Source organism: Bos grunniens, chromosome 9 (assembly GCF_055505025.1).
Source record: "Bos grunniens cultivar Pamir isolate PY7600 chromosome 9, Bosgru_T2T1.0, whole genome shotgun sequence".
Lineage (NCBI taxonomy): Eukaryota > Metazoa > Chordata > Mammalia > Artiodactyla > Bovidae > Bos > Bos grunniens.
The window spans coordinates 96,318,577-96,346,454 of record NC_141173.1 but is presented as its reverse complement, the minus strand read 5'-3'; the positions used below and the strand labels follow the sequence as shown (position 1 = coordinate 96,346,454).

General features: G+C 45.1%; 1 protein-coding gene and 1 long non-coding RNA gene across 24 annotated transcripts in view; one reads left to right on the top strand and one right to left on the bottom strand.

The window, feature by feature from the left end:
- The window catches only part of TAGAP (T cell activation RhoGTPase activating protein), an 88,256-nt gene extending 66,614 nt beyond the window's left edge, over window positions 1-21,642 (top strand). Inside the window, exons 1-11 of one of the 3 annotated variants that reach the window (XM_086318585.1) lie at window positions 11,121-11,221; window positions 12,197-12,238; window positions 12,845-12,929; window positions 13,019-13,072; window positions 13,363-13,429; window positions 14,677-14,840; window positions 15,518-15,679; window positions 16,153-16,262; window positions 17,673-17,868; window positions 18,611-18,725; window positions 19,613-21,642. In XM_086318585.1, coding sequence (XP_086174711.1) covers window positions 11,166-11,221; window positions 12,197-12,238; window positions 12,845-12,929; window positions 13,019-13,072; window positions 13,363-13,429; window positions 14,677-14,840; window positions 15,518-15,679; window positions 16,153-16,262; window positions 17,673-17,868; window positions 18,611-18,725; window positions 19,613-20,868 — 2,307 coding nt within the window. In that variant the 5' untranslated portion in view covers window positions 11,121-11,165 and the 3' untranslated portion in view covers window positions 20,869-21,642. Of the gene's footprint in view, window positions 1-11,120; window positions 11,222-11,577; window positions 11,709-12,196; window positions 12,239-12,844; window positions 12,930-13,018; window positions 13,073-13,362; window positions 13,430-14,676; window positions 14,841-15,517; window positions 15,680-16,152; window positions 16,263-17,672; window positions 17,869-18,610; window positions 18,726-19,612 lie in introns of those variants that run through there. The other 2 variants (XM_086318586.1, XM_086318587.1) reach the window with 2 other exon arrangements.
- Window positions 1-27,878, bottom strand: part of LOC147366418 (uncharacterized) — an 81,284-nt gene that overhangs the window by 34,992 nt on the left and 18,414 nt on the right. For 11 of the 21 annotated variants that reach the window (XR_015133394.1, XR_015133402.1, XR_015133381.1 and 8 more), the window contains one exon: window positions 15,802-16,071. This is a non-coding gene — a long non-coding RNA (uncharacterized LOC147366418). Of the gene's footprint in view, window positions 1-5,074; window positions 5,160-15,801; window positions 16,072-19,889; window positions 20,180-27,878 lie in introns of those variants that run through there. The other 10 variants (XR_015133412.1, XR_015133398.1, XR_015133389.1 and 7 more) reach the window with 2 other exon arrangements.

Below are 27,878 nucleotides of genomic sequence, written 5' to 3'. Positions count from 1 at the left end.
ACCTTTTCCTGACACTTCTCTCGGAGGCTTCCCAAGTATGGTCTGCAGCCCAGTCTGGGACTGTTGGGGGATGTATGGTTCCTGGGCCTTTCCCCAGACCTGCTGAGTCAGAGGCGCTAGGTTCAAGGCCCATAGTCAGGGTTTTAATGTGTCCTCCAGGTGATGCTGGGCTGAGCTGATAGCTCAGCTGGTAGCTCAGCTGATAAAGAATCTGCCTGCAATGCAGGAGACCCTGGTTTGATTCCTGGGTTAGGAGGATCCCCTGGAGAAGGGTAGGCTACCCACTCCAGTATTCTTGGGCTTCCCTGGTGGCTCAGACAGTAAAGAATCAGCCTGCAATGCGGGAGACCTGGGTTCAGTCCCTGGGCTGGGAAGAACCTCCAGAGGAGGCTATGGCAACCCATGGAGAAGGAAATGGCAATCCACTCCAGTATTCTTGGCTGCAGAATTCCTGGCAGGCTACAGTCCACGGGATCACAGAGTCGGACACGACTGAGTAACACACACCAGGTGATGCTGATAAGTGCTCAAATTTGAGCAACACTATTTGGCAAAATTTGGAGGGGGGAAAACGTTGCTTTTTGAGATTTACTGAACTTCTCACAAAAGATACATCTCAGAGAAATGGCATTTGGGCTCAGTTTTGCCATCAACATATATAAAATTTAGGACAGATACAAGAACAGTTTTTTAAAAATATGTGGTTATTAGCATTTTGTATAATGTTTTATGGCCCAAAGGCAGGAGGCAAAACCTTGGGATTCTTTTATCTGTAGGAAAAACCCAGGAGTCACGGGCTACAAAGAACACAGCAGAGCCCTGGTTCAGTTCATCCACTCCCAGAAGGGGAGAGCTAAGCAATTAAGAATATCAACAGTGTGTGCTGGTGACCACACACTCTCCCATGGCTTAGTGTAAATGTGTTCTTCTTCTTTCAATCCATTTCCTCATCCCCCTTCCTCTAAGGGAGGTTATCAGGCTTACCAGAATCATCATGGATTCCTCTTGACCCCTCTGCCCAAAGGCTCTTCCTGTTTAGTCACTCAATCGTGTCCGACTCTTTGTGACCCCGTGGACTGTAGCCCACCAGGCTCCTCTGTCCTTGGGATTTCCCAGGCAAGAATACTGGAGTGCATTGCCATTTCCTACTCCATCTGAGCAACATCCTGAGATCTAAATCAGAACCAGTCTGGACTGGAGCATCTGAGAGGCTCCCATTACCAAGGGAAAAGAGGAACTCATGGTCCTGGCCACTAAGGGGTGGATGGTGGCTGAACCTGAAAACGGGGAGACCAAGCCATCCTTCGATCACAGAGCCCTCATCACTGACAGCTTCGCTCAGGCTAGGTTGGAGCTCGCATAGAAACCCCTGCCTCTTGTGGGAGCTTCAACCACACTGCCCTACCTATGGCCACAGCACCCTGAACCCCCAGCCCCGGGAGTTGACGCCACCTTCAGAGGCCTTTCCCAGGAGACTTTCTCGGGAGACACCAAATAAGGCATAGTGGCTGAGAAAAGGACCACACAGATTCAAAGTGACAAATACTTTTTAAAAATTTAAGCAGGGAGGTAAAAACCCTGGATAATTTTTTTCATGTGACATATGAAAAAAGCATTGCGTTCAAAAAAAAAAAAATCAAAGAAAACTAGAAGAAATATCTCTTTAAAAGGTATTTTGGAAACTTAGGCTAACTAAACATTTTTCCACAGTTACTACTTTTTTAGTTCGATTTTTTTTTTTTTTTAATGCCGCACATGAGTTTTGCAGACTGCTAACAAAGAACCTCAATTGTCATAATTTTCTCTGTTTTTCTTCAAAAAATCTGCTGAATTATGCTGTAGTTAAATGATGCTCAGGGTTGCCAACTTACCCTTTTTTGACATCGTGTTTTCTCTGAGCAATTTGGGGGGCCAAAATACAATCATGAAGGCTTCTTTAGTTCTTAAAATGATCTCTGCAAGTAAGTTGGAGCGTTGCCTTGCCTATGACATGGAGCTGGTTATATCATCAGCAATTCAGAGATTCTAATCTCCTAATCTCAAGATAGTTTATTTCTAACTCTTTATCGTGATCTCAATAAGTGGGGAAGGCAGTTTTAAAAGAACATTTTGTTCTAGCCTTTCTTATTTTTCAAGCCAGCTTTCTGAAAACACTGAGTTCTTCAAATGTCATTTTATGCTGAGGCGATTTTGTATTCCAATACAAAGATTAATTATCACAAAGATCTGGGAGACAGATTTAAAATATGTATGTGTCCACCGCAAAAATGCAGACATTTTGTGGACACAGCAAATCATTCTGCAAGACACAGTAGCACCTGCAATATTAGGGACGCTGTGGCCCAGCAAACCTCGGGCTGTTCAGGTAACTGTCAAGCCGTAGCAGAGTTAAGGTTTGGCTGGAGGACAGCCTTTTTCCTACCAGGAAGAAGAATGACCCTAAACGATGTGGACTGGATTTCCTCTGCCCCAGCCCAAACCCCCACCTAGCCTCTATCCTGAGCACCTTTCACGAGCCCTGGGCTAGGAGAAGCTGGGACATCTCTTCCCACCCCATCCATGCACCCACAGACTTTCATGGATGTTTCTTAGAGGAGAAGCAGGCAAGGAGTTTTACTGTTAGTTCACTACAACCACAGTCATCTAATAAAAGGAATCTAGCACAGCCGAGTGCTCTGCAGGTCAGTGAATCCCATGCCCTCACTTAACGGTGAGACCTGAGCCCAGTCTGGCTGGAGGACTTAGGACAGTGGACAGTTCACAGCAGAGAGAGGAAAAGCCTTGGACCATGGTTGACTCCACCGCGCCCTGGTCCTTGATTCTAAGTCCTGGTGTCCAGGCCTTCTCAGCTGCACAGAATGGAACCTGACCCCTGGGGCCAGTTCAGTTCAGTTGCTCAGTCATGTCCGACTCTTTGCGACCCCATGGACTGCAGCATGGCAGGCCTCCCTGTCCATGAGTTTACTCCCAGAGTTTACTCAAACTCATGTTCTTTGAGTTGGTGATGCCATCCAACCATCTCATCCTCTGCCGACCCCTTCTCCATTTGCCTTCAGTCTTTTCCAGCATCAGGATCTTTTCCAATAAGTCGATTTTTCAAAGTAAGTGGCCAGAGTATTAGAGCTTCAGCTTCAGCATCAGTCCTTCCAGTGAATATTCAGAGTTGATTTCCTTTAGGATTGACCGGTTTGATCTCCTTGCTGTCCAAGGGACTAAAGGTGCAGTGCACTTTCTAGGGAATAACAAGATTCTGTGGCTGAAACATGGCAGGTTGGGAGGGGGGCTCATAATCAGAGAAAAGGCTCGATTATTTTGAAGTTTTTTTATTTGTAACTTGAAGAACTTTCTAGAAGGTCAGGGTATCCATCAGTCATCAGGCACTGCCGTGATGTAAAAGTCCTCAAGGAAATTGTGACATCTTTGGGAAAAGACTCCTCCATGCAGGAAGTATGCCTTACATGTATGTTCAGTCGTGTCTGACTCTTTGCGTCCCTATGGACTGTAGCCCACCAGGCTCCTCTGTCTATGGGACTCTCCAAGCAAAAATACTGGAGTGGGTTGCCATTTCCTCCTCCAGGGGATCTTCCCAACCCAGGGATCAAACCCATATCTCCTGTGTCTCCTGCATTGCAGGCGGATTCTTTACCACGGCGCCACCTAGGAAGCCCTAGTACATGGTTGCTGCTGCTGAGTCGCTTCAGTCGTGTCCAACTCTGTGCGACCCCAGAGACAGCAGCCCACCAGGCTCCCCTGTCCCTGGGATTCTCCAGGCAAGAACACTGGCGTGGGTTGCCATTTCCTTCTCCAATGCATGAAAGTGAAAAGTGAAAATGAAGTCGCTCAGTCGTGTCCCACTCTTAGCGACCCCGTGGACTGCAGCCTACCAGGCTCCTCCATCCATGGGATTTTCCAGGCAAGAGTACTGGAGTGGGGTGCCATTGCCTCTCCAAAAGTAGTTGATATCACTCTAATTAAGAAACTCAGGGCTCTGGGTCACAGAGAGAAAGGAAGAGTGAGCTTAGAATGGAAAGACTGGTTCTCAAGTGGCAGTTTCCATGGCAAGATGGGTAACACTGCACAGTCCATCTGGAAAATATGGGGTGAATGACTCGTAAGTCTTGGTCACAGCTGTCAGTACTGGAGTAGTAACAGCCTTCATGAAGGGGTATCCAGAGTCAGCCTGGAGCAGCAGGAAGAAACCTGAGTGCTCTCAGTAACACCCAAAAATACTCACCCAGCTTAGAAATCACAGAGTCCATCACGAAGTTTATTGTCTTTAGACATTTGTCCCAGTAAAAACAGAACCAGTTCTTGGGAGAAAAAATCATTTGTGACCATGAGCTAAGTAATAAACATCCTAACACAAGAATCATCTTACAATGTGTTTCTTCAACCCGGCTGCCTGTCTTGCCTATTTCTTATTCTTGTTCAGTCGCTCAGTCGTATCTGACTCTTTGTGACCCCATGGACTGCAGCACGCCAGGCCTCCCTGTCTATTTCTGCTTGCTAGCAAAAGCCGTTTAAGTTCCTTTCCATGTTCTGAAAACTCTTGTCATGCAGGGTAAGAACATGCTTTCTGAAAGAAATTATAAGACTACGGAGAGAGTGAAAATGATCTTTTCTTTTTTGGTTGTTTTTTGACAGTGAAGTGAAAGTCGCTCAGTAGTGTCCAGCTCTTTGCTACTCCATGGACTATATAGTCCATGGAATTCTCCAGGCCAGAATACTGGTGTCGGTAGCCTTTTCCTCCTACAGGGGATCTTCCCAACCCAGGGATCAAACTCAGGTCTCCCGCATTGCAGGTGGATTCTTTACCAGCTGAGCCACAAGGGAAGCCCTTCCAAATTTCACAGTGTATTCACAGATGTTTCAACTCTTGTCCAGAGACCCTACAGTCAAACTTACTCTGAGATTTTCAGAATCAGCGGTGTAGGACCTGGCCCTTCCTACTTGGTTTCCACAGTGGGAGCCACATGTCGAGCAAGGCAGAACCCATGGTGGGCGAGGTGGTCATGTCCTCCGTCACCACCAGGACCACCTGCTGATGCAGCTTTCCATCAGTTACAAAACTTACCTGCTGTTTAGATGATGACCATCAGACTCTTCCAGGGGCATGGAAAATGGCCCTTCCCACTTGGTTCTCCCATCAACCGTCCAGTCTATAGGAAGAGCCAAAAGACATTACTGCTCTGCAATTGCCAGGGCTCTAACTCACTCTTCTTTTGACATGTGGGAGTGTGTGTGCTCAGAGCTGTCTGACTCTTTGCAATTCCATGGACTGTAGCCCGCCAGGCTCCTCTGTCCATGGGATTCTCCAGACAAGAATACTGGAGCAGATTGCCATTTCCTACTCCAGGGAATTTTCCTGATTCAGCAATCAAACCTGCATCTCTTACGTCTCCTGAATTGGCAGATGGATTCCTTGCCACTGTGCCACTTGGGAAGCCCCTTGTTTTGATATACTTACTACTAACTTCACTAAAATAGGATGTTGTTGGCTGATGGAGGAATTATAGACAAGTGAAAAGTGCTAATCTGTCTACGGAACTGTTTCTGTAGGTCACTGAGCCTCTGGTGCTGTGTATTTTTTTAAAGATGATGTAAATTGTATTCTGGTGGTTTAGCCGCTCAGTCGTGTACAACTCTTTCTACCCCGTGGACTGCAGCCTGCCAGGCTCCTCTGTCCATGGGATTTTCCAGGCAAGAGTACTGGAGTGGGTCTCCATTTCCTTCTCCAAGGGACCTTCCCAACCCAGGAATCAAACCTAGATCTCCTGCATTGAAGGCAGGTTATTTACCAACTGAGTGTGAGGGAAGCCCCTCAAATTGTATTCAACTGATTATTACTAATGAAACTGACGGAAGGAAATTTTGAAGTTTCAGGACAATGTCCTAAATCTGACTCTGTCTACTAGGTAAGAGCTCCCCATAGGGATGCACCTGGACTCGTCTGGTCTATATCGGTATACTGGGTCTAGACATCTCGTTTCCACTGATAAATGAAGCCCTTGAAGGATTATCCTTAAGGGAAATCATGGGAAGACTACTGGCCTTAGTATCCAGAGACCCAGGTTCAACAGAGTGAACTTGGGTAAGTGAACTGACACATGGAGCCCCAGGTGACTCAGCTATAAGACAGGGAGGGTGACTACTCAGTGTTGTCCTAAAAATGATGTCAGATGAGGTGTCTGAAAATGCCTAGGACGACACAGTGCGTGTAGTAGGTGTTCAGTAAGCGTCTCACCAGCCCTCTCTTTAGCCTTGAACTGTTAGAATGCAGAGCTGATGATGGATGTCATGCAAGAACGTTGCCTGCTGAGAAGGGTCTTGGTCTGTTTTGGGCGTGGGAGGCGTGGGGGCAGCAGGGGTTGAATAGAAGAAGTTGGAAGCCCCTATATCCCAGGAGAGAATGGGATTTAAAACAGGGAAGGTTTACAGGAGAGGGGACAGGTTTCACTCTGACATAGCCAGGAGCCTTCTGCTGAATCAGGGAATGGCTTCCTCAGGAGTAGGAATGCCCTCAGAAAGAGAAGACTTCAAGAACAATGTTGAAGAGACAATTTGGAGGGGGTGCTGCAAAGATAAAAACATCGGGATATGAGCAGAATGTTAAATTCATTGCTCACTTAAAACCCATTCAGCCCTGATTCAGGGTCAATAAATATCTGTGCCTAGTCCCATAATTCAGTCTCCAAAAAAAGAAGAGGAAAAAAGTGGAGAAGAAGGAAAAAACAGAATTGAATATAATTTATAGCATTTGCATTTTAAGTATTTCCTTCCTTTTAAAAAGGCCCAGAGTTATCACAACATAATTAACAAACACACTATTCTGTTTTTTCAAGAGTTGTTACTGAAACACATAATGGACATGCTCATATGTGTTTCTTATAATAACAGATTCACTAATTCATAGTAAATTTAAAGACATGATCCTCTACATGAAAACATATATATAACCCCCCAGCAACAATCAAATTTCATTTAAAAATTCACAGTTTTAAATGACACATCCAAAGAGAAATGGCACTTCTCTCATATCCAGCTTCCTCGTTTTTCATATGTCGATGGCTGAGTTTAGAGTTTATATATAGAAGGGACATTTGTGTCATTAGGAGAACTGAGAATAAGTGTAGTGAAGTGACCACCATAATGGACACAAGACTCGGAAATGGAGGGAAGGGGGTAAAGACCACCCTGGGAAGCTGCCAACACAGAGGCATCGTGGGAAACGTGGAGAATCACAGTGCTGCAGATGAAAGTGAGCAGGAGAGAATCTTGTCCTCCCTCCAAGACTTGTCGAGCCACTAACAGACAACATGCAATGAGGAGCGATGAACCATCAGACAATGCACCTTGGCAAGGATTTGCATTTGAAAATGGCTATGGAGATGGCAACAGCAACCCACTCCAGTATTCTTGCCTGGAAAATCCCATGGACGGAGGAGCCTGGTGGGCTGCAGTCCATGGGGTCACTAAGAGTCGGACACGACTGAGCGACTTCACTTTCACTTTTCACTTTCATGCATTGGAGAAGGACATGGCAGCCCACTCCAGTGTTCTTGCCTGGAGGATCCCAGGGACGGGGGAGCCTGGTGGGCGGCCATCTATGGGGTTGCGCAGAGTCGGACACGACTGAGCCACTCAGCAGGAGCATAGTGAAGATAATAGGTAAACAAGACATGTATGTGGAATTTTCTCACCTGGAAAGATATGATGGATATTGGCAGTTCTCAAACTCTGTTAGTCTCAGGAAAACTTCAGAAAATTATTGACAACTCTAAAGCTCTCTGATTTATCTAAGTTATATCTACCCATACATATCTTAGGAGAAATGAAAACTGAGAAAAATTTAAAACACAGGAAAATGCAAGCCTGCATTCCCATAGCTATCAAAACATCCCATATCATGCAGCTTCTGGAAAACTGCACTAGATACTCTTGAGAGAATAGTCAAAAAGGCAGCTAGCATCTCCGTATTGTTACAAAATAGTTTGACCTTGTGGACTCTGCTGAAAGGGCCCCAGGGATCCCTGAACGCACTTTGAGAACCTCTAATAACATGAGTTTTTGAGCCCCAGCTTGGGCTTGTCAGAAAAGGCAAAATGTGGGTCCACGATTCCCTCACCCGTCTCTCACTAGAGCAACCAACTTTAAAAATGCTTTTTTTCTTTTTAAATTTTATATATCTGGATTCTAGATTCATCTGCTTTTGAATATGGGGTCTTCCCTGGTGATCTAATGGTTAAGCATCTGCACTTCCACTGCTGAGGGCCTGCGTTTGATCCCTGGTCAAGGAACTAAAATCCCACATGCTGTGCAGTGCAGCCAAAAAAAAAACAAACCATATAATCCCATGGCAAAAGAAAAAAAAAAATGGTTTTAAATCACTGGTAGAATGTGGGGCATAGGACATACATAACAGCTGTAAAGATGAGGAAAAAAATATGGTCTTCGTTTTTTTTTAAAAAAGGAAATATGTCAGTTGAGGCTGGATGGTTTGGTTGTAAGAGCAGTGCCAACATTAAGTTTCTTAGAATAACTTAAAAAAGTATCCAATTAAAAATTCATAAAACATACATATATCGTAGTAATACTCTATGTGACTACTTCAAAAGTAAATGTACTTATACAGAAACTATTAATTGAGTACCTACCACTTCCTGACTCTAGGATAGGATAGCATCCTGTGCTGTGCTTAATTGTGTCGGACTCCTTGTGACTCCATGGACCGTAGCCCCCCCACCAGGCTCCTCTGTCCATGGAATTTTCCAGGCAAGAATACTGGAGTGGGTTGTCATTTCCTCCTCCAGGAGATCTTCCCGACCCAGGGTTCAGACCCACGACTGTTGTATCTCCTGCATTGGCAGGTGGATTCTTTACCACCGAGCCACCATAATGCCCTTTTTTGTAGCAGTAAATTGAAATCAGTGAGTTCATTTCAGAGTTTTCTAAGGGGAAAGGGAGGCTGAAAGAGCAGTAGCATCTGCAGTTGTGGTGGGAGTGCTGCGTGAACCCTGGCAGTTTTAAGAGAGGGTGCCTCCAGCTGGAAACCTAGACACCAGCTCCATCCTGAGGTCACCCCCTGAGACACCGAGTTAGGCGGCAAATTTTAACAGCTCTGTGCTTCAGTTTCTCAAAGTGTGCCTCGTCATGACCTCCTTTCAGTATAAAGACAATAGTACTATCCATATGAAAAAGGCTGAGAATTTCAGGTGCTAATAACGAATTAAGTCAAGGTATTTGTCAACTTTTTGTTGAAGAGTAACAAACACACAGAAGTGTACACTTAAGACTAGCAGCACTAGCTTTAATCCTAAAAGCTGATGCTGTTAAAGTGTGCCACTCAACATGCCAGCAAATTTGGAAAACTCAGTGGCCACAGGACTGGAAAAGGTCAGTTTTCATTCCAATCCCAAAGAAGGGCAATGCCAAAGAATGTTACAAATACCATACAATTGCACTTATTTCACATGTTAGCAAGGTTATGCTCAAAATCCTTCAAGTTAGGCTTCAGTAGTATGTGAACCAAGAACTTCCAGATGTACAAGCTGGGTTTCGAAGAGGCAGAGGAACCAGAGATCAAATTGCCAACTTTCATTGGATCATGGAGAAATGAGGAGTTCTAGAAAAACATCTGTTTCTGTTTCATTGACTACCCTAAAGCCTTGACTGTATAGATCACAATAAATTGTGGAAAATTCTTAAAGAGCTGGGAATACCAGACCACCTTACCTGTCTGCTGAGAAACCTGTATGCAGGTCAAGAAGTAACAGTTAGATCCAGACTTGAAACGACTGCCTGGTTCAAATTGCGGAAGGAGTGCATCAAGGCTGTGTATTTTCACCCTGCTTAACTCATATGCAAAGTACGTTATGCAGAATGCCAGGCTGGATGAATCACTGGCTGGAATCAAGATTGCCAGGAAAAATATCAAGAACCTCAGATATGCAGATGATACCAGCCTAGTGGCAGAAAGTGAAGAGGAACTAAAGAGTCTCTTGATGAGGGTGAAAGAGAGTGAAAAGCTGGCTTAAAACTCAACATTCAAAAAACTAAGATCATGGCATCCAGTCCCATCACTTCATGGCAAATAGAAGAGGGAAAAGTGGATGCAGTGACAGATTTTATTTTCTTGGGCTCCACAATCACTGCGGATGATGACTGCAGCCATGAAATTAAAAGATGCTTGCTCCTTGGAAGGAAAGCTATGACCAACCTAGACAGCATCTTAAAAAGCAGAGACATCACTTTGCCAACAAAGGTCTGTATAGTCAAAGGTTCAATTTTTCCAGTAGACATGTACATGTGAGAGTTGGACCGTAATGAAGAATGAGCACCAAAGAATTTGTTCTTTTGAACTCTGGTGTTGGAGAAGACTCTTGAGAGTCCCTTGGACTGCAGAGAGACCAAACCAGTCAATCCTAAAAGAAATCAGTCCTGAATTGGAAGGACTGATGCTGAAGCTGACGCTCTAATACTTTGGCCACCTGATGCGAAGAGCCAACTCATTGGAAATAAGACCCTGATGCTGGGGAAGATTGAGGGCAGGAGGAGAAGTGGGCAACAGAGGATGAGATGGTTAGGTAGCATCACTGACTTAATAGAATTTGAGCAAACTCCTGGAGATAGGGGCTTCCCGGTGCTTCCCAGGTGGTACTAGTGGTAGAAGACCCACCTGCCAGTGCAGGAGACATAAGAGACACAGGTTTGATCCTTAAGTTGGGAAGAACCCCTGGAGAAGGAAATGGCAACCCACTCCAGTATTCTTGCCTGGGAAATTCCATGGACAGAGAAGCCTGGGGGGCTACAGTCCACAGGGTCACTAAGAGTCGGACACGACTGAATCGATTTAGCAGCAGCAGCAGGTGGTGCTAGTGGTAAAGAACCTTCCTGACAATGCAGGAGACGTAAGAGGCATGGGTTCAATCCCTTGGTCAGGAAGATCTCTTAGAGGAGGGCATGGCAACCCATTCCACTCTTCTTGCCAGAATTTCCAGGTCAGAGGAGCCTAGCGGGCCACAGTCCATAGAGATGCAAAGAGTCAGACATGACTTAGCAACTGAACAACCACAACAGCCAGATCAAGAGGCGGAGCCCTCCTTGGAGTCAAGAGATGGACCCTCTCTGACCCCCTCAGAGCCACTGCCCAACCCTACAGAAATGCCATGCTGGCTTCTAATAACACAGATTACTTTTGCTATTTGGGGGCTTTGCATGCAAGGTACACTCTTTTGTGTCTGGCCTCTTTGACTCAACATTATTTTCTGAAGCCCAATCGTGTCGTTGAACGTAGTTGTAGACTGTTCATTCTCAGGGCTCCATAGGACCCCACTGTGTGAAAATTCGCCACACTGTATGTATCCATTCTGTTGTCAGGGTATTTGAATCATTTCATATATAGCCTAAGCCATAGGAAAGACCAGAGATTCTCTTTTATCCAGAAGGTCAGATCCGCAAATGAAATTCACCATCTCCTTTCTACTTTCAAATGTCCGATCAAAGGAAATCATTTTCCTCCCACGTCAGAATTAGAGCTGATCTGACCATGACTTAAGTACTGAGTTAAGGAAGAGTTAACATGTAGACAGCCTGCTCTGGTGGACTCGTCACAATCCCAAAGGAAACTGACCTGACTTTGGATGATGACTGCGTTTCAAGAGGCCGCATGTCTTGGCTTTCTTGGAGGGACCACATCCCGCAGCTAGAGGGTGCTTATCAATGTGCCGATGAACAGAGGAGAAGGGGGGTGGGTGGGGAGACCGCACCCAAACAGGATACCAAAATAAAGGGCACCTGAAATGATCACTTTAGAAAATACGATGATGTTTACGTACAGAATAACACAATTTCTTATTCACACATCCCACCTGAGACATGAATCAGAGCCTTCACCTATGGCCATATGTCATCTTTTCCACTCTCGGTGGTTTACAGATGTTGGACTTTGAAGTTGAAGAAGAAGAAAAAAAAGAACCAGAGCTGCCCTAAAAGAAATGAGGAAGTGAGAGCTCTGCAGTGTCTGGCCCGGGCGACAGCCCATGATGCTCTTTCCGGTCTCAGTAACATTCTGAATTTCCACCTGCCCGCCCCCTCTCCCTTATAACGCAGAACACGTGAAGTTAGAGCCATTCAGTCTCCTCACTCATGCTGGGTTAGTAGGAGCAGAGTGTCATGTTATTTTTCCAATTTTCCACAGTTCACGGGAGGTAAAAGAAGTCTGGCTGGAGGCCCTCCGAGGGTAAGTACCATAAATCGGCCTGACACGACAGTCAGCTGCCGGGCGGGGTCACTGGGCTTTGAGATCGTATCCAACAAAAACGGGTTTCACCGTGCAATATGCTACACGTAGTGTCGTGAAGAGTAAACTCAGACAGCTTTGCTTTCATGGGAAGCCAGCGCTTCGGGGGCTCTAGGAATTCTGTACGTGTTATCTTTGTTTTATGTCTGCCTTAAGCAGTGTCCTGGGGAGCCACTGTTTTCCCTTTCCAGGTTACATGAGAAAATCTGTGCAAAGCCCTTAACACAGTGCCCGGCACATAGTGAACCCTCCTCCCAAAACACTAGTTGTCATGGTAGCTGTTACTCAGATTATCTCCTGATGGGAACTTAATAAATGAAAAGCAAAGTTTGGCGTGATGAAGATGTCAGGTTTAAAGCTTTCAGAAAGTAGTGTGTTCAGATGCTGTGTTTAATAGCGTAAGACATCTGGTAACACATAACTGACTTTAAATGAACACTTGTCTAACTAGTAGTTTCAGACTTCGTCTTTCGTCAGAGTGGGGCTGAAATTGGCCATTGTATTCCGTAGTTCCCTCCTCACTCTTTCCCGAATCATTTTTCGTAGACAGAGCCAAGGCCACACAGGAGCAAAATTCATCACTGGACTGTCAGCCCGAACTCCAATGAAGTTGACAAGCAGCTGCCATGCTGTATGTGCCCTGCTTACACTTACTGCCTCGGATTTTCTCATGGCAAGGGTCAAAGATGTTTACCTAATTTGACTTTTTTTCTCTTGTAGTCAAAAACACTAAATGCCTGTGATATGGAGACATTAATTGAATGTCAATCAGAGGTAAGAAAGCTGTTTTTCAAACTTTTTATCTGCACTATGAGATAGAAAACTTTGTTTTAATTGAATATCATGCATGTTGTTTAGTTATCAGAATAGAAAATCAACATGGTAAGTTGTAGTAAACACTAATATTAATTGAGATCTTGTATCATAAGCAAGATATTAATACTGATTCTGAAAAAAATTAATGGACAACTAACTGTTGATATGAATAAAATGGTGAATATATTTTGTGGGGAAAGACTCGGCAGATTTCTTCAATCATTAATTTTAATTAAATACATTTTTAGGGTAATATCAAGGAACATCCTTTGTTGGCATCATGTGAGAGTGAAGATAATATTTGCCAGCTAATTGGTGAGTTTTGAAAATACACTGATCTTTTATGTAAATGCTAACAACCAGTGTTCTTGGTTTGCCAAACCACAGTGCTTTACTAGGGATTTTTTTTTTCGAAGTGTTCTCTTAAAGACCACAGAACATTAACACTTGTGTGGCAGGAAGGTCCGGCTCACTAGACAGCAAGTTTTGAGAGAAAAGATCCTCCCCAAGTCAACCTCTCCCCCATCCAGAGGGGCCTTAGTGGGGTTACAGATCTCCTGGCCACTTCTGCTCTGACAATTAAAGTGTGCATATGTTTCCACTCTCACCCTCCTCTACTGGAGAATGATGCTAAGAGCACATGAAGCAACTGTTGCTGTCTTAAATCCCAAAGAACCCGCCGTTCAGTCAATGTAACCCTGACCCAGTTCTCTTGAACTATAAGGACAAGCCAGTTCTCTATCCATCCTCTTCACTGGCTGGTATAAAAGGTATAGAAACATGTGCTAATGCATTTAGAAAGTATAGCTTTTTTTTTTTAATTAGGAAAAAAAAAAAAGGAGAGAGAGAGGAAAACAGAGAAAGAAGTAAACTCATGAGTGGTTATACCCATTGTGCAGACATCTTCAGGATTTTGCAAGGACAGATTATCCTGGAAAATTTTTCCTGAGCATTTCCAGTTGCCAGGTCTAGGTTCTAACCTCCCCGCCCTTTCCTAACACATCCTTTGGGAAAACCCTGCTGCTGACTGCAGACGGACTAGCTCCCTCTAGTGGTGGGTGCTAGCGCGGCCGCTGAGGTTTAACAGCCCGCCCCGCCTAGAGCCTTCAAAATGGTTTTGAGCAAGTCACTTCCTGTAAGTTTCGTTTTCTTCACTAGTCAGAGGAGGAATTAAAATAATCTGTTTCACATCAGAAATAGCCACCAACTATCCACCGTGGTTATTAAGGTCAATATGTTAAGATGGTTGTTTATGACCTGCCTCGTTGGGCTTTGCTCATTTTCTATAGCAAACAGCTGGTAAAGAGTAAAAACAGGAAAGGTGGAGACTTTGAGGAGCCTTGGTGTTGCTGTTGAGGGGCTGGTTGCCCTGGTAACAATGTGGTTGTTTTGGGGTTGATTTTTCTAGATTAAGGTTCACACCCTTTGCTTCCTCAGTTTTTTGAAACTGTTTCTCCCACATGGCAAACCATAAATAACAATATCTGTTGTCTTATGTGGATCCTTCCTTGCTTATCAGTACGTTAATCTAATTTCTCTTTGCCTTGTTTGCTTGGCCATAGAAATCAAGAAGAGAAAGAAGGTGTCTAACTGGCTCCTTCTCATGAGAAGGCTTTCTTCTTCATCAGATGTTTCTGCAGCTTCGGAGCCAGAATTGAAGACATCCCTTTTCGATCAGCCCTTGTCAGCCATCTGCAGTGACAACACGCTCCCGGGACCCATTCAGGTAGGCACACGTTCACCCAGAACCTACTTCAGTTTTCTGTGAAAAGTCCTCAGGAAACCTGAGTGACTTTCTCATGCTAAACTTGTTGGGGTGGGGTTTTCCATTTTTTCCCCACGTTTGGAAATGGTGTTCCCACCTAAGAATGCAGTCAGGAGTACACATGGTGGCTTACACTGTAGAAATTAGTTGTATTTGTCAATAAGCTCAGGTCAGTGGTCCCTCCATCCTTCTGACTTAATGGAGTGAAGAAGGCTGAAAATGTGTAGCTTCTGAAAAACCAACAGATTCATGAAGTTTGCGATCAGACATCCAGTGTTTACATGGAATGACTTGAGAGGAGGGAGGCCCAAAATCATTTTAGGCTGTGCAAATTCCAGCTTTCCCAATGTACCTGCTCTTAGAAAAACGGCAGTGTGGAGAGAGACGGTTGACAGCAACCGGACTGAAAGGAACCAGACTGGGATTAATAGTCTCTTGTTAAGACTGTCTTAGTATCCTGGAGAACTAACTTTTATGGAGAGGATATTGTATAAGCAGGTAAAGTTAGCTACTGTTCATGTCCACTATGTAAAGTCTTTCTCCTACCGAAATAACAGATTTTTCCTCTATTGGTATCAGCAAAGTATGTCTTCAAACCACGGGTAACCATTTCCTATTTCTATACCCCTTCCCTTTAGGATATTCTCACGATTCTATGCCTGAAAGGCCCTTCCACTGAAGGAATATTCAGGAAAGCAGCCAATGAGAAAGCCCGCAAAGAGCTGAAGGAGGAGCTCAGCTCCGGAGGTGTGGTGGACCTGAGAAGCCTCCCTGTGCACCTCCTGGCGGTGGTCCTCAAGGTGAGCCCCCAGCATCCATGCCAAACAGCAGGCTGACGGGCTCTGACACACTGACTCTCCGCGAACAAGAAACGGGCTCTTCGCCCCACACAGCAAAGGCAACTGATTGTGGAGTCGAACTGTTTTAGTTAAACCTTCATTTATTTGTATCAGCATCTTTGTTTCTGTGATCCCAGATTCCAACCAAAAAGTGTTGCACTAAAGTCTTCCCAGATTTCTCTGAGAACAGGCGCTGGGACTGTCCCACAGCCCAGTCCGTTCCCCTGAGTCTGGTGGCCCCTTGGCTGGTGGCCTTAACCGTGCCCGTTGTTAGAAAAGTTGCTGAGGGGCAAGTTGGGGGCAGACTTCAGGCTCCCTGGATGCAGGCAGGAAGGGGTGATGAGCACAGACTCCTGAGAGGGATCGAATGAGACGGAGGTTAGGATGGCAGCGCATTACGTAACATGAACGGTCGGTCCCCTTCCTCCCTCCAGGACTTCCTCAGAAGTATTCCACTGAAGCTCCTGTCCTGTGACCTGTTTGAGGAGTGGATGGGTGCCCTGGCCAAGCAGAGCGAGGAGGACCGGATCGAGGCCCTGAAACAGTAAGTCACCCCTGCAGCCTCCGTCAGACTGTCTCCGCCCAGGGGTTCCTCACTGAACTGTCAGAGTGTTTCAAGTATGTTGCAACGTTGGAGGAATTTGAGTGGAATCGCTCACCTACTCCTAGAATACAAATCTAAAGGTACCCTGGAAATGTTTAAGAAGTAGCTTTTTTTTTTTAGCCAAATGAAAGGAGGCACCTCTGTCAAAAGGTAGAAAGTGAACTTCAGTACTCACAAATCCCAACAGGTAGGGAGTCTAAAAATATAAATAGTTCAAGAAGGTATGAAACAAACTCACAGATGAAAGCCTTGGAGCAGGCTAACTAGCCACACGTAGGAACCTGGGGTGGTCTTCACCTGTTCACATTGATGCCGTGCGAAGCAATGATTCTCCCATAAAACATCCCTTAGTAAATAGTCTGCAAGGGCTTGTTTGTTGACAAAATTCCATAGTGTATTTATTTCATATTCTTATAACCAACCAAAATGAAAACTCTATAAAAATAAACTCCAACAGCAACAGAAACAATACCAAGTAGAAATGGAAGTGTGGCCTGTTCGTGCCTAGAAAATCTTACACACCTAACTTCACAATATCAGCACTTTTGCCAAATCCTATGAAAGTGTGTCTATATATGATTGTCTCACGTGGCTAAGTATTATCAATGACATATTTATTGAACTGAAGGCATTAGTATGTCTGTCCCAAAATAAGAATCCTGAGATTACAGTAAACTTCTGCTTATAGACACAAAGGTCTTTCTTAACAGTATCTTATGAGAAACGAATGATCCTTATGTTAGAACCACCATTTCTTTTTTTGAAAATATGAGGCTTTATAATTCTAATCGATTAGTCATTGTACCAATGTTGCCCTTTTGGTGCTGACCTCATTATTTTTATGAACATGCTCTTCTAAACTGATTTATTCTTCATAAACTTTCTCAGAATGGTTAAAAATGTGTCTTCTTCATTTGATGAGCACAGTTCAAACAAAGGCAAATGACTGTATTCTTTAGAAAAACCAGTCTTGCAGTATTAGAAGTAGAAAGACATTCTATAGGGCTAAATGGTTTCTCAACAAAATGATTTTCAAAATGTATTAAAGTTTACTGCAGGAGTTAATGATTCGTAATCTAAGATCTGTGTAAAGAGTAAATGGCCATGTTACTGGTGTCAGGATCATAGAGGCCAGTTTTCTAGGGCTTCAAGCTCTTGTGGTTCACTGATTCATGCTATGTCAGTTGCCACTGCATGTATCTGAATGAACCTTTCACAATGTTTCTTGTGAAAACAGACCTTCCTCATTTTAAAGGAAGCCTGGGTCAGGCAGGAACTTTCAACTTGCTCCCCTCAAGCTAGATAGGCCATGAACCTCCCCTAAAACCAGCTTCCCCACCTCCATTCCAGGGTTGCAGATAAGCTCCCACGGCCCAACCACCTGCTGCTCAAGCATCTGGTCTCCGTGCTCCACGTGATCAGCAAGAACTCCGAGGTCAACCGGATGGACGCCAGCAATCTCGCCATCTGCATTGGGCCCAACGTGCTGAGCCCGGAAAACGAGCACAATCTATCGCTGGAAGCCCGGAGAGACCTGAACGATAAGGTTTGTGCTCGGCTTTTTCTAAGAAACTCGACATCTGCTTGTCAGAGCCAAGCAGTGAGGTCTCCTGTGGCCCCAGGTCCACTATCTGGGTGCACCCACTGGATGAGACCCGGTAAAGCCAGGTCATCCTACGAGACAGAGGACGTGATGCCCATCTCTCCAGCACCGTTTCCAGAATGGAAAGGCCCTTTCACTTTGCTCTTTTTCATGCATCACACGAAAAAGTTCTGTCAGTTCAGCTACCAATCCGGGCAACTCCTTTAATGAACATTTTGGTTACTTTAAAGTAATACATTTTTTAAATTCACAAAGTTAAAAGGCATAATCTCAAAAATAATTTTCACAAAGGTGATTGTTACCAATTTTCTGAATGCTCCTCTCAGACACAGTAAACATCTGTTATGTCAGTTTTGAAAGTAAAAATGTTGGTTGCTCAGTCGTGTCTGACTCTTTGTGACCCCATGGACTGTAGCCCACCAGGCTCCTCTGTCCATGGAATTCTCCAGGCAAGAACACTGGAGTGGGTAGCCATTCTCTTCTCCAGGGGATGTTCCCAACCCAGGGATCGAACCCAGGTCTCCTGCATTGCAGGCAGATTCTTTACCACCTGAGCCACCAGGGAAGCCCATTTTGGCACCTCCCTAACTGCTGACCCTCCCTATGTCCCCCCTTGATAACCTTCTTCCTTTAAAAATAAATAAAGATCTCATTAAGCTGACAAGCTGTTAACTTCTCCTCACAGGTTAAGACACTGGTGGAATTCCTCATCGATAACTGCTTTGAAATATTTGGGGAAGACTTTCCAGCACATTCCAGAATTGCTTCTGATGACTCCCTGGAACACACGGACAGTTCAGGTATGGAATGTCTTCTCAGTGGACTCTGACTGTGGGGTTAAGTTCATGCCTGGCTACAAATCCAGCCCAGTAACGTACAGCACCCCAGGTATCTGAAGAAGTTACCAACACACATCACCAGATCAGAGCAGACACAGGTCTGTAGGGAAGTCATCAAGCAGGCAAACTTTTCTCTTGAATTTTCCTGCACTATTTCCTCAGGCTGCAGCCTGGCACCTTCCCCGTCTTATTCTAAATCATGAAGAATTGCTCCTTTTACAGAGTAATCTTTGGCGAGAGGGTTGGGGTAAGAAACTTTTGTTTCCACACAATGGAATATGGGTCTAATGTGGGTCTGTTAAAGTAGGGATGAGAGTGAAAGTGTTAGTTGCTCAGTCCTGTCCACCTCTTTGCAACCCCATGGACTGTAGCCCACCAGGCTCCTGTGTTCATGGAATTCTCCAGGCAAGAATACTGGAGTGGGTAGCCATTCCCTTCTCCAGGGGATCTTCCCAACCCAGGAATCGAACCCACGTCTCCTGCCTTGCAGACAGGTTCTTTACTGTCTGAACCACCAAAATGGGGATGGATCCAATGAAAAGAGCCATCCAAACGATCAGCTTTTAAATCTAAGATCAATAAATTTTCAGTGGAGTGCTGTTTTCTCTCTTTTCTCTTTTTTTCTCACCCTCTCTCTCTCTCAACCTCTCTCTCTTCATTTTCCTACTTATCTTCTCCAGCTCAAAATAGTAGACATGGAAAGAAACAAAACTTGATAACAAGCCCCAAATTAGCTTAGCTTCACCGAATTCCCTAGTGCCATACTTGATGTTAGTAGGGTGGACGGTGCTAAAGTGAATTTCTAAAAGGAACTGAACAAAAACTCAACTGTCCTTACCTTCCCCCAGACATGTCGACCCTGCAGAACGACTCAGCCTACGACAGCAACGACCCTGACCACGACGTGGAGCCTGTGGGCTCCCCAAGCTCGCAGCCCCCAGGGCCCCCGGAACTGGCTGCTGGCGGCGTGGAACCCAGAGCCCCGCTGCGCCCTTGGGAGCCCGTGGTCAACACCACGGCCAGACTAAAGGGCTTCCTCGGGCAACCTGACCGGAGGTACTCGGACCCCAGCACCACATTCTCCCCGGAGTGCCTCGAGGGCAGAAGAGCAAACCCGAAACTCACGCGAAGCGAGGACGACTTCACTGCCGTGGCTCAGGCAGCCTCCCACTTTGCCGGCGAGGAAGCCGAGGACCCGTTTCCAGAGGAGGTGTTTCCTGCAGCCGAAGGCCGGGCCCAGAGGCCCCGGGACCTGGGGGAGTGGAGCCCAACTCAGGGCTCCGTGTCACCGTGCGCACGGGTCCCCAAAGCCCCCTCCAGCGGCTCTCTGGACGCTTTCTCCAACAGCTCGCCCCTGGCCTCTCCTTCCAGCCCCAAAAGAAACTTCTTCACCAGACACCAGTCTTTCACCAAGGCTGAGAAAAGCAAGCCCAACAGAGAAATTAAAAAGCACTCCATGTCATTCTCCTTCGCCTCTCACCAAAGAGGGCTGACCAAAATGCGCAGCTTTGGAGCCACGAAGTCCAAGGGCTGCCCCCGAGACCAAGAGAAGCGAGGTTCCAAGAAAGAAAGCCAGCTCGCCGGCCGGATCGTCCAAGAAAGCTCGTCGGATGCCCCCGGCCAAGCCGTGCTGGGCTTTAACTCGGGGGCCTACGCCCTCTCGGTGGAGGATGTGTTCCGGCTGGTGGATCAGAGGCACCCCGGCCGCCCCCCCTCTTACGAGGAGGCCGTGAGGCTCCAGGCGCTGGAGCTCGCCCCCCGCGGGGGCCAGACAGTGGGCAGCCTGAGGGCCCGCGTGCTGAGCCTGGACGCGGGGCTCCTGCCTCCCCTCCCTGCCCACCCCCACGGGGACTCGAGAAACATCCGCGGGCTGGAGCCCCTGGACGGGCTCCGAGGGGGGCTGGGGACTGAGACCTGGAGGCAGAGCTGCGCCCCTAAGGACGCGGCAGGACGGGTGATGGTCCCCGGGACATCCGAGCTGCAGCGGCTGAGAACCGCGTCCGAGTCGCAGCAGAAGGGCAGGCAGGCCGTCCTGGCCCGGCGGTGTAGCCAGCCCGTGTTTGACGCCGAGCAGCTCCGATTCGCTAAGGAATCCTACATCTAGCCCCTCTGTACACGAGAACTGCCTTTAGACTCTTGTTTTCCAAAAAGTCGTGAATAAGCTCCTCTGGCAAGTTGTTTGAGACCTCCTCCGAGAGGACAGCCACACAACTTCACACCAGCACTCTGTGCGCCTGATTTGTACAACGTGTAGCGCGTGTATAAAACGCATTCTAGACAAGGCATTGGGTACACGTACGCAGATACGTGTATATATTTGTTTGTGAACTTGCGCCAAACTGCATTGCTGTTCTTTGCCTCCTGGAGTTTTGTTTTGTTTTGTTTTCAGTGGTTACTGTCTAAAAATAATGTTTTCTTTTTTTGGCATTGCTTCAAAGGGCATGCCAAGTTTCTTATTTTCCACAAACTCCATTTAGGAGAAAAGGTCTAAGTCTCTTAGGAGTTTCCTCTAATAAGCCGCTTTGTGATCACCTCAGTAGGATGGAAGGAACAGACTGCAGGAGTAGAGTTCAGTGTTTGGAGTTATCAAAGGGCATTATAAACTCCAGCAAAAGAAAAAAAAAAAAGGTTGTTAACAATGCATGAAAAATATTTCAATGTGTCCTTTAACTGTCTGATTTGAAATTTGGGTAAGTTAGTGAAAATGCATTATATTGTGCATCATTAACTGATGTCAAGCACTTTGAGTTTCTTTGTAGTTCAATAGTGTCTTCTCCGATAGTGTGGAGGAAATTACTTCATACGCATTGGGGCGTTCGTATGTAAAACTTCAATATTATCTCACTACAATAAATTGCCTTCCTTATTTCAAAGTAAACATGTTCATCCTTTACTGATATGTTGCCTCCGCTCCCTCAGTTCATAGAAACCCACCAGAAAAATCATTTACACGTTGGTTCATTCAACTAGCGTTTATTACGTCTGCCCAAAATGCAGGAGACCTGGGTTCGATCCCAGGGTTGGAAAGATCCCCTTGAGAAGGAAATGGCAACCCCACTCCAGTACTCTTGCCTGGAAAATCCTGTGGACGGAGGAGCCTGGTAGGCTACAGTCCATGGGGTCGCAGAGAGTCGGACACGACTGAGCGACTTCACTTTCACTTTCACTTTCACCCTGGTGGTACAGTGGATAAGAGTCCACCTGCCAATGCAGGGGACATAAGTTCGATCCCTGGTCTGGGAAGATCCCACATGTTTCGGAGCAACTAAGCCCGTGCACCACGGCTACTGAGCCTGTGCTCTGGAGCCCATGCTCTGCAACAAGAGAAGCCGCTGCAGTGAGACGCCCGCCCACAGCAACTGGGGGTAGCCTGTGCTCTCCGCAACCAGAGAAAGCCTGCGTGCGTAACCATAAGTATAAATAAATTTTAAAGAAACAAGCATTTATTGACTACATTATTCTCCTTGAATAATGAGACAAGGAGTTCAAACCAGTCAATGCTAAAGGAAATCAACACTGAATATTCATTGGAAGGACTGATGCTGAAGCTGAAGCTCCAATACTTTGGCCACCTGATGTGAAGAGCTGACTCATAGAAGACCCTGATGCTGGGAAAGATTGAAGGCAGGAGGAGAAGGGGACGACAGAAGATGAGATGGTTGGATGGCATTACCGATGCAATGGACATGAAATTGGGCAAATTTTGGGAGATGGTGAGGGGCAGAGAGACCTGGTGTGCTGCAGTCCCTGGGGTTGCAGGGTCGGACATGACTGAAGGACAACTCCATTGTTCTAGACTGATAGGCAGAGCAAGATGTGGATCTCATGTTTAAGAAAAAGAGACAAGCCCTGTTGTCTCTACAAATTTGCAAAACCATAATAATGTACCTTCTTTAAGCCATTTTTGGGCAAACAGTCACTCAGAGGCTAGAAAATTTAGTGTACAAATATCAGTATTTCCTGGTTTTAGTGACTTCAAGTTTTCAGTACTTTCAAAAATTGTATTTTTACAATGCTCAGTTTGCTTGATTATTAGCAAACACAGTGGTAAAACATCATACATTAGAACATTCATGCTCAATGATTAAGATATTTATCTGGTATCTTTGATACTGGGCTTTTATTTTCCTTACTTCATCAATTTTTCATAAAACACTGCATGTTTTTGATATGTTAAAGAAGGGTTTTTGTGTTGGCTAGCTACCAGATGGTGAAGACCCAGTCTTTTGAGAAGTGATTTATTAGTAACGTGTGGCATCTGGTCCCATTACTTCATGGGAAATAGACGGGGAAACAGTGGAAACAATGTCAGACTTTATTTTTCGGGGCTCCAAAATCACTGCAGGTGGTGACTTCAACCATGAAATTAAAAGACGCTTACTCCTTGGAAGGAAAGTTATGACCAACCTAGATAGCATATTCAAAAGCAGAGACATTACTTTGCCAACAAAGGTTCGTCTAGTCAAGGCTATGGTTTTTCCTGTGGTCATGTATGGATATGAGATTTGGACTGTGAAGAAAGCTGAGTGCCGAAGAATTGATGCTTTTGAACTGTGGTGTTGGAGAAGACTCTTGAGAGTCCCTTGGATTGCAAGGAGATCCAACCAGTCCATTCTGAAGGAGATCAGCCCTGGGATTTCTTTGGAAGGAATGATGCTAAAGCTGAAACTCCAGTACTTTGGCCACCTCATGCGAAGAGTTGACTCATTGGAAAAGACTCTGATGCTGGGAGAGATTGGGGGCAGGAGGAGAAGGGGACGACAGAGGATGAGATGGCTGGATGGCATCACCGACTCAGTGGACGTGAGTCTGAGTGAACTCCAGGAGTTGGTGATGGACAGGGAGGCCTGGCGTGCTGCGATTCATGGGGTCGCAGAGTCGAACACGACTGAGCGACTGAACTGAACTGATATAGAGTTCACAATGTTCTCATCCAGACTGCTCAGATCTGTTAATCCTGTTCAGATTTATTAGTGTCATTTAAATACCTTATTAAGCACCACCGATCATGCATAAATTTCCACCGGTAGACGTTCCCCTTCTAACCGCTGACCTAAGGAAAGCAACCCCTTCCCCATAATTGGACGTGTAACAGTGGTAGTTGGGACTTGCCTGGTGGCTCAGACAGTAAAGGCAGTTTTCAGCATCTTTCAGTTCAGTGCTAAATATTTCAGGATTGAAAGAAAAATCCTCCATCGTGTTTTTAGCAACTTCTCATTGAGAATCAGAGAGTTTTCATCAATAGATGACTAACACGATAAGCTAGGTATTCCGCCTTACCATTGACCTGACCTCCACGCGACCCAACTCAGATCACGAAAACTCTACCCCAGTTTCCTTATTTTACCAAAGCAGGAGTAAGACTGAAAGTCTTCTATTGCATGCAAACAGTCTAGTTTATTGACAAACATTGATGAGCTTCTTGTAGTCAAAAAGCTACTGTATTTGCATAGTGGAGAAGAAAGTATGATGTGTGTATTAGTCACTCAGTCGTGTCTGACTCTCTTCGATCCCATGGACTGTAGCCCACCAGGCTCCTCTGTCCATGGAATTCTCCAGGCAAGAATACTGAAGTGGGTTTTCATCTCCTCCTCCAGGAGATCTTCCCAACCCAGGGATCGAACCTGGGTCTCCCACATTGCAAGCAGATTGTTTACCAAGCCACCCAATGCACCGTGTGGTATTCTCACTTCTTACCATGAAGTCCACTCACTTTTTAAAATAGGAGAGCCCTACCTGGTCTCCAGGCATGGTCGTAGGTTAGAGCTGCCATAACCAAGTATCACAAATGAGTAGCTGACACAAAAGAAGTGTACAATCTCACAGTTGTAGAGCCTAGACCTGAAATCAAGGTGTCAACAGAGGGCTTGTGGTTGCATTGAGATTGGGATGATATTAAAAAATGATACAATAGACAAGGACCCAGAACAGCACAGTGCTGTCCTCCATGGACCCTGTAAGGGCCACACAGTCACACATAGGTCTGACACTCTAATGCAAGGTGAATGGTAAACCAGGTTGGAAGCCATGGCCTACATTGGGGCTTTCAACCTGAATCCAGGTCTGACACCCACTTCCGAGCCACTGGACCTCTCCATCACCCAGGTAACCCTGCATGGGTCAGCTTGGGAGGGATCCCGACCCTCTTACCAAGGGAAGAGGTGGGGAAGTGTGTGTATCTCACGTGCCTGTTGGTAGGTACTGGCATTCATGCTTGGAGTTCTGGCTGAACAGACAAAATTTCTTCCTCTTGAGGAAGGTAGGAGGTTTTTTCTCCTCCTACAAAGAAGGGGACGGGTGGGCTTCCAAATGCATCCAAATGAATTTCTGACTGCATGGCACACCGATTACCTCCCATCATGCCCTGTGCCCAGCACCGCTCAGGACTTGATCCAGAGTCTGTGGTTGTTAACCAAGCTGGGGGCTGGCCCTAGATCTGAGCAAACACAACCGCCTGCGAGCTCAAACCCAGCAAAAATAACCTATGTCACCCGGGGTCTCACAGCGTTGGAGTGGCAGCCATGGCTTGTATGCTAATGAAGCAGCTAATAGTTACTGACCGCAGTGCTTCCCATGGCTGAGCATGAAAACACCAAAAGGGCGGTCAGCACTGTTTACCCTAATGCACTATTAAAAGAATACATTCTAGCTGAAGTTTCCTGATTGTGATCTCACAGGAAGGACCGCCAGTGCATGCTTTCCTCCTGAAGGGTCAAGTGCTGGAAGTGATGGAAAGCCACATCAGATGAGATCTCGCATATTTTGAGTTTCTTTCTTAATTGACTTATGTAAGATCGTAATGCTTTATTTACAAAGGGAGAATTACTGAGGAATCGGAGTATAAACATTTTGCTAGAGGCAAAAGTAAATCACTTTTTGGCATGGTATTTTAAATGTCTGCATCATGTCCTCTGGACAAATGAAATGTGAATGAGGAACCACCAATGGAATGAAGAGTTACCCTCTTCCTATTACAGGCTTCAAAGAGAGACCAGATGAGACTAGCAAACCTGAAGAATCCAACAGCTCGCCAGAAAAAGGAAACACAGAATGATCATATCTCTAGGAAAAGAAAGACAATTGTGTTGGCACAAGAATATGTGAGCCAGATTCACAGGGCCCGAGTCCACAGCCCAAATGGGCGACCAGGGATCAGTTTCCAAACTATCTGAGCATCAGTTTCTCCCCCTGTGAAATGAAGATAGTCATAGCACTGCAGCAGTTTCGGAATGCACCTCACAGCAAACCCACATCACAACGTAGGAGAGGTCTGTATAACACAGCTTAAAATCCAGAAGGTGTAAAAGAAAATGACAAGTTAACACCGTCAAGATAAAAAATGTCTATATGAATAAAACACCATAAACAAAATCAAAAGACAAAGGAGAAACTTGGAAAAACATTTGCATCTTATATAACAGAAAAAGAACTAATTTCCATAATAAATACAGTTCCCATAGTTTGATAATGAAAAGAAACAAAATTGAATTCTTTTTATTGGAGCATGGTTGCTGTACAATGTTGTGTCAATTTCTACTGAACAGCAAAGTGAATCAGCCACACATGTATGTGTACATATATACCCCCCTTCCTTGGATTTCCTTCCCATTTAGGTCATTACAGAGCTCTGAGTAGAGTTCCCTGTGCTGTATAGAAGGTTTTCATTAGTTATCTATTTTATCCACAGTACTGTATATGTGCCAGTCCCCATCTCGAAATTCATCCCGCACTCCCTTCCCCTCTTGGTGGCCATGTGTTTGTTCTCTACAGCTGTGTCTCTATTTCTAATTTGCAAATAAGCTCATCTATACCATTTTTCTAGGTTCCACATGTATGTGTTAATAGATATTTGTTTTTCTCTTTCTAACTTCCTTCACTCTGTTTGACAGTCTCCAAGTCCATCCACATCTGCACATGGCACACATTTAAAATTCAGTTTTAAAATGTGAAAGTGATATGATCATAGAAAAAGAATAACAAATGGCCTTTAAACATTTGAAAAGATGCTCAATCTCACTCTTTTTTTTAAAGCTACACTAAGACACTGTTTCTCCCATCGGGTAGGCAAAACTCTAACAGTTTAATGACACAGTATGTTGGTGAGGTTGTAGGGGAACTAGTGATTCACGCATTCTTGTTGGAAGTGAAAACTGATATGACCCCTATGGAGCACAGTTTGGCAGTAAGTATTAAAATTACAAGTGCATAAATCATTTTTCTGACCAGTTCTGCTTCTAGGGATATACTTCATAAATAAGTTCTTAGGCATGCAAAATTATATGTAAATATTTTTAGCATTGTTTATAATTATATAAATGTTTGGTTAGAGAATAAGTTATGAATAATTAATATATGGCACACGCACACAGCTATAAAAATTTCTTTCACCTACTGATACAAAACCATCTCCAAGATATATCCAGTAGAAAAAAACAACATGTAACAGGTCGGTATGTACACTATGCTATAATTTATCTTTAAAAGAAGGAATTAATAGTAGTAGCTTACACATTGGGGTGGGGAATGGGAACTGAGATGATGGAGCCAAAAATAAGCAGAAGACATTTCAAGAATACATTTCCATATTTTTGGTGTTTGAATGATATAACTCTATTACTTATTCAAATATTAAATAGAAAATAATGCTGCTGCTGCTGCTGCCAAGTCGCTCAGTTGTGTCTGACTCTTTGTGACCCCATGGACTGTAGCCCACCAGGCTCCTCTGTTCATGAGATTCTCCAGGCAAGAATACTGGAGTGGGTTGCCATTCCCATCTTCAGGGTATCTTCCCAACCCAGGGATCAAACCTGAACCTCTTAGGTCTCCCGCATTGGCAGGCGGGTTCTTTACCCCTAGCACCACCTAGGAAGCCCATCTGGTGCTCAACTAGTTTTCTCTGTGAACATAAAATGTAGATTGTGAGTGTGTCAGTCTCTCAGTTGTGTCCAACTCTGTGACCCCAGGGACTGTAGCCCACCAGGCTCCTCTGTCCAATATTTCCCATGTACTTGTTTGTTATATTATTTGTTTCCCATAAACTCAGATAAAGAACCCTATGTAACTTCAGATTCAGAGAAAATTTTTAGACTTCTGAAACAATGTGACTATTTTGCT